Source organism: Merops nubicus, unplaced genomic scaffold (assembly GCF_000691845.1).
Source record: "Merops nubicus isolate BGI_N331 unplaced genomic scaffold, ASM69184v1 scaffold4718, whole genome shotgun sequence".
NCBI lineage: Eukaryota > Metazoa > Chordata > Aves > Coraciiformes > Meropidae > Merops > Merops nubicus.
The window spans coordinates 1,749-8,365 of NW_008627677.1; the positions used below are offsets into that span (position 1 = coordinate 1,749).

General features: G+C 54.8%; 1 protein-coding gene across 1 annotated transcript in view; it reads right to left on the reverse strand.

Annotated features, from left to right (window-relative positions):
• Window positions 1-3,385: 3,385 nt before the first annotated feature.
• Window positions 3,386-6,617, reverse strand: part of SLC39A11 (solute carrier family 39, member 11) — a gene marked incomplete at its 5' end in the record, with an annotated part of 35,524 nt that continues 32,292 nt past the window's right edge. Inside the window, 3 exons of the mRNA XM_008946403.1 lie at window positions 3,386-3,464; window positions 3,624-3,782; window positions 5,177-5,275. Coding sequence (XP_008944651.1) covers window positions 3,386-3,464; window positions 3,624-3,782; window positions 5,177-5,275 — 337 coding nt within the window. The remainder of the gene's footprint in view (window positions 3,465-3,623; window positions 3,783-5,176; window positions 5,276-6,617) is intronic.

Consider the following 6,617-nt stretch of genomic DNA (forward strand, 5'->3'; position numbering starts at 1 on the left):
CTGCTGGGGAAGGGTCTAGAGGCGAAGTGTGTGGAGGAGCAGCTGAGGGAGCTGGGGGTGCTGAGCCTGGAGCAAAGGAGGCTCAGGGGAGACCTTCTGGCTCTGCACAGCTCCTGACAGGAGCCTGGAGCCAGGGGGGGTCGGGCTCTGCTCCCAAGGAACAAGACAAGAGGGAACAGCCTCAAGTTGCCCCAGGGGAGGTTGAGGTTGGAGCTGAGGAACAATTTCTTGCCCTGGAGGGTTGCCCAGGGCTGTGCCAGGCTGCCCAGGGCAGTGGTGGAGTCCCCACCCCTGGAGGGGTTCCCAAGCCGTGGAGATGTGGGGTGAGGGACGTGGGTTTGTTGTGCCCTGGCAGTGCTGGGGCAACAGTTGGACTCAGTGATCTCAAAAGGTCTTTCCCAATCTAAACCATGCTCTGATTCTCCCTGTCCCACAGCCACGGGCAGCATGAATCAGCCACATTCCTGATGGGAGAAGCCCAAAGCTTTGCACGACACACAGCCCCAAACAATTCCTCCTCCAGAGCCCTAAATCCCCTGGCAAACACAGGGAGGGTGCCAGGCACCTGAGCCACCAGCAGCCTCTCCAGCCACCAGGGCAGGAGGGAGCTGGCCCCAGACTTGCACTGGGCTTTGGGGTTGCTTTTAAAGCCCATCACAAAACCACTTCCAGGTGCTGCTTGGAAAAAGAGCTTTCATTTTATCTTTTGAGGGTTGTGGGGTTTGGATGGGAGTCAGAGTTTTAAGTTATTATCTCTTTAAGGTAAAACCCAAAGCTCTGAAGATTTTGTAGGGATGAGGATTTACTGAGAAACGACCAACGAGGGGAGAAATCATCAGCACTGATGCTAGAATTTAACACTTCCCTTGTAAAGGGGCTCAAAGGAGGTTTCAAACCCCTCCAAAGGCCAAGTACCCCCCAGCAGAAGGATGGAGGAGAGCCCCTCTCTCCATGCCCACCACGAGTGCATGCCAGGGGTCCCTCCCCATTTCACAGAGACACAGAACTTCACCAAGGGGGCTCAGCCTGCACTGGGAGGGACCCCAAAGCAGCCAGAGCCCCCCCCCAGGAAGGGCAAACCCCAGGGATGGGTTTGGGGCCAAGCACAGCCCCGTGTCCAAACCCCAGCTCCAACCACGGGACGATTTTGGGGGTCCCTTCCCTCCAGCTGGGGCTCTGCAGGAGAGCCAAGGGCAAGGAGCAGATCCCCTCTCCTCTTTGTTTTCCTGTTGCCTTTGCTCCCAACTCCACCTTTTCATTGACAGCTATTGTTTCCAGGGGTAATTTCAGGCCTGGCCCCCAGCCAGCTTTTCAATCATACTTAAGGAAGAGATATCTCATTTCATTCACCTCCAGGCTACAAACAGAAAAGGAGGATTTTCCTCTGTGCTTTCTGCATCACCCTCCTCCCCACTGGCTTCCTCCAGCTCCCCATGTACATCAATTGTCTCGCCTGGCTACATCTAAGCAGGATTAAATGCTTTAGGTGATATTAGCTGGCAGCAATCTGATTACAAGGCTGCCTTTAAATGTATAATGTGTTTTTTTGGTACCAGCTTCCACCACGCGCCACAACTCAAACAAGAAAATATCCCCCGTGCTCTGGGAGAAATCCCAGCCCCTGGACACCCCTGAGGTTTTAAAGTTTCAGGAGAAGGCTTTTGGCTGAAAAGAGAGGGCTAAAAACCTTTACAAATGGTTCCAGTGTGTCTAGAAACAAGTTGAAGAGGGGTGGGCTATCACCCAGCCTTCCCACTGGGAAGGAGACCATAGGCAGGTCCCTTCCCTCTCCCTGCCCATTCCCACCCTGGGATGGCCAAGAGCTCTCACCCACTGGTCTGAAAAAGGGGGTCCTGGCACCCCCAAACTTCCCCTGTGCCTGGAGCTCACCTCCACAGCCCCACAGATCCCAGGGAAGGTCAGAGCCCCCTCCCCATCCCCAGGGACAAGCCGCCTTCCTGGCTCCCAGGCAGGAACAATGAAGCTGGAGGAAAGAAAAAGAGCAGAAGGGAGGGGAGGAGAAGCACAGGCACGGCTTTACAGCACTGAAATCAACCAGTGCAAGCTCAGAATTTCCCATTTATTGAAACCAATCACAGTTAGAAGGTCAAATCCATCAGCAAACAGTAGTTTCGTCTCATCCGCAGCGACGCACGAACGAAGGACAAATGAAACCCAACCAAAACCAAAAACCCTAAAAAAATAATAAAATAAAGAACCAAACCAACCCCCCTGGCTCTAGCTTAGTTGATTCAAGCCTGTTCCCTTGGGCTGACCCTTTCTGCAGCTCCACAGCAATCTGTGACCCCCTCCTCAGCTCACCTCCAAGTGCTCCCTCAGAGCCCCATGGCTGTGGAGGGGCTGGGTGCAGGCAGCAGCCCAGGAGATCCAGTTATTCCAGCTGGAGGCTCTAAAGAAGCCCTTCCTGGAGACAGAAGAGCCTGTAGCAAAGAGGGAGGGGGGTTTGCAGCATCTTCCCCACCTCGGGGTGCTCCTCGCTCCCCAGGCACAGGGAGGGATGGGCAGGGAAGGGACTGGCACACACCACGAGCGTTCCTGGCTCTTTAAGGAGGGTAATTAATTCACCCTGATGAGTTATTTCACCCTGATGTGGATGAGAGCTCCTGGCAACGACAAGGGGGGTGACCACACCTGGCCCTGCATGCTAGGAAACCCCAAAATTCTTCTTCCCTGGTCTGTTTTTCCAGAGAAAACCTCGGGGTGTCGGACAACGCACGGGGACAAAGCTTTACTAGGGAGATAAATTTAAGGAAAAAAAGGACATTTTTCTCTTACAGAGATCCCTCAAAAATTCACTTTTAGTTGCCTGGACTATTTGCATCCATCAAAAGAACGACCCTGGAGGAGCTGGAGGACACAGGAGCTCTGGGATCCCACCCAGTGCTGTCCCTGTTAGCTCATGCCCTCCGAGAGGGGGGTGGAAGTCCAGGCTCTGCCAAGGGCTCACTCTGTTCAGATACCCTCCTGCTAACCACAGAGCAGCCCCACCACAGGACAGGGAGCTTCTAAACCTTCTCCAGGACAAAGATGATTGAAACCCAGAGCACCCTGGCCCAGGGGAAGGAGGGAAGGACAGGTTGACCTGCAGCCTGGCCGACACGTCGCCCAACGACCCCCCTAAAGGGGCAAAGAAAATCTGGTGGTGAAAGGAAACCAAGACCCACGAGGAACCACCTGGATTTGTGCTTTGAAAACCATCGACGTGACGTCTGGGGAGAGGAGGGGAAGAGATATAAAATGATAGGAAATCAACACCAAACCAGATCCAAAAAAAAACCATCTGTACAAAAAAAAACAAGTCCAGAGGGTGACGCGTGTCCAGTTCCGAACGCTGCTGGCTCTGAAGGCTCCTCCTGGGGCTGCCCTACCCCAGCCCAACGTCCAGGGACATCATCACCACAAATCCTAGGATTGAGGTCCAGGATGCCAGCTTCCCATTGCCACTGGAAGGAGAGAAAAGGAGGGATGAGCTGCTGGGAGCCAGGGTTGGCTTCTCGGATGAGGGAAACGCCGCTTCGGATCTCACCCGGGAAGAGAAGGGACCTCCCAGAGTCCTCAACACCTCCCCCTGGGTCTCTCTGCCTTTTGGGGAGGGGTCTCACCTGGTCTGTGCCTCGGGGATGATGTCGTCCATCACCACGTAGACCATGGCCCCAGCAGCAAAGCCCAGGGCATAGGGGAGGAGAGGTTCTGCCAGGGCCACGGCGAAGGCGCCCACGGTGCCAGCCAGGGGCTCCACCATCCCGCTCAGCTGCCCGTACCTGCAAGGGACCACCACTGAAACCCACCAGGCACCCCCCCGCCAGGGTGGCACAGCCCTCCCACGGGGCTCTGCAGCTCCTCCATCCATCCCCAGGGTGCTAATGCTGCCCTGGTTGGGAGGAGGTTGGCTGCTTGGACATCCCAGCGTGGTGGGAAGGGACCTCTGGAGATCATCTCCTCCAACCCCTCTGCTCCAGCAGCTCACCCACAGCAGGGTGCCCAGGGTGGCATCCAGGAGGGTTTGGGATCTCTCCAGAGGAGACTCCACAGCCTCTCTGGGCAGCTGCTCCAGGCTCTGCCACCCTCACACCAAAGAAACTTCTCCTGTTGAGATGGAACCTCCTGGGTTCCAGTTGGTGCCCGTTGCCCCTTGTCCTGTCACTGGGCACCACTGACCAGAGTCTGGCCCCAGCCTCTTGCCCCCCGGGGGCCCTTTAGCTCTTGCTCAGCACTGCTCAGATCCCCTCTGAGCCTTCTCCAGGCTGAACAGCCCCAGGGCTCTCAGCCTGTCCTGGTCCCAGAGATGCTCCAGCCCCTCAGCATCTTTGGAGTCTCTGCTGGAGTTCAGCCATGCCAGGCCAAGCCACCTGGATTACTTTAAACAGCTAATAAAGGTGATTTGACCTCACCTAGCTGCTTTTTCCAGGAAAGGAATTAAGGCATGATCTGATTTCTTCCCCCAAGAGCTCTGTGGGATGTGAGGACGCAGCTCACAGGCAGGGACAGGGCAGAGAGGAAACATCTCCAACCAACAGAGCTCAATGCCAAGGAGGACACCTGGCCACAGCCTCAACCAGGCTGAAACACTGTTCTTCCTCCTCATTTTCTCCCCCTCCAGGAGTGTTTTACCTCTCTGGACCATGAGAACTCCCTTCCCAGCAGCAGCAATCCCAGTGCAAGTCCCAGCACTGGCTGCACTTACTGAATTGGAGGTGGGTGGGAGGAAAAGAAACCAAGGGCTGGCAGGAGGGATTTCCCAGCCCCTCCCTGCCCTGCCACCCATCACCCTGCTGGGCACATGGGCAGGAAACACACCCCTGAGCTCCCTGAGTTCATGCCCTTGGTTTGTCCACCTCAGGAAAAGGGGAAAATTAAGAACCAAAAGCGGGTTTGAAATCCAGCCTAGAGGGAAGTGAGAGAAAAACTGAAATAAAAATCAATTAAAAGGAAATAAAACCCCCCACTCTGTTTAATGCAGGGTCTGGGCACTCAACAGGCAGTGGGGATGAAGAGCTCCATCCACCCTGTGGAGAGGGGGAGGCAGCTTTTGGATGAGCAGCTCGGTGATGGAGCCACGTAGATGGGCAGGGGGAGGGAGCATTGAGGTGCTGGGGTGAGGAGCTGCTTGGGGGGGGGATTCTCCTTTCCATGGGTGAAGAGGAGCTGGTCTTACCAGAAGGCTTTCCACGTTGAAAACCCAGCCCCACGCAGAGGCAGGCTGACAGCCAGGCCCTCTGGGAAGTTCTGAATCCCAATCCCGATGGCCAGGTTCCTATCCACACCAAAAAAAAAGGATAAATAGCTTTTAAAATCAAAATTTATCGATTTCCACCTTTGAGCTCGAAGGTAAAAATCACAGCCTGAGGCAAGCTGCTGAGCTGGGGGGAAAAAAAGCCAAGAATTTATTCAAAATACCCTTTAGAATGTTAGTTCAGGTAGCCCCGGGGCTCCTCGTGCTACTATTTAACATGAACACAGCAAATTTCACCTTCAAAGAGCTCTGTGGTGTTTAATCAGCCTCAGCACCAGCCCTGGGAGTGACAGAGACCAGATGGAGGAGAAAAAAAACCTGTCTGAGGAGACTCCACGAGGTGTTTCCAGCAGGATCCTGCCCAGGAGCTGCAGAATCCCAGCACCCCTGGATGCCCCACGCAGCCCCCAGGGGCTGGTCCCTCCCCAGTCTGGAGCCACAACCACCCCTGTGAAACCCTTACAGCCAGAGGAGGAGAATTTAGGGGAGAAGGACACCCTGGGGCTCACCAGAGGAGGATATTTTAGCCACAGGATTTCACTTTCTTCCCCTCTTTTTTTTGCCACCTCTATGGGAAGGTGGCACTGGGAGCTGAGAGCAGAGCCAGCCAGAGGGCAAAGCTGAGCTGGCCATGGCTGGAGGAGGGGGCAAGCTGCTCTGAGGACCAACTCTCCATGCACAGGAGATAAAAAGCTTAATAAAGGGGTTTGCCAGGCAGGGGGGAGCTCAAACCACCTTCAAATCCAAGTAAAGCCCCACATCCCCAACAGCAAAACTCTCAGAACCTCAACTCTTAGAGCTGACAGCTGAAGGGCAACCAGGAGAGGTTTGAAGTCCAAGGAGGTCTCTCCTCCCTTCAGCACTCAGACCTGAGCTCAGCAGGAGCTGTGGATTTTTGGTGAAAACCAGAAAACTGGGGTATGGAGCTTTCTCCTTCACTCCAGGAACAAAAACCAAGCACAAAACCACACCAGGGTGAACCAGAACTCATCCCACAGTTGGAGCATTTCTCCCCCTGTGGCTCCACTGGTGGGTGTGGGGGTGAAACTGGCCCATCCCAGGGGGTGGTGGGGACACCAAGAGAGTGACTATCCCAGGGTGGTGTCCACGTGGGACCCCAGCACCTCTCCTCAAGGTCACTTCTTCCCTTTGCCAGCAGCTGAAAGCTCCTTTTGCTGCTTGAAACACTCGTTTCCTCTTCGTAAAATAAGACTGGTGAGAAAACAAGAGGGGAAAAAAAAAAAATCTCTCTGGGTTGTTTAAACTTCTACCAGGGTTTACAGAAGCAGGGAGGGGAAGGGGGAGAGGCTGTGGGTTTCCCTAACCAGGACAGGCTCCTACAATCAAAAACATTATTCAAGGG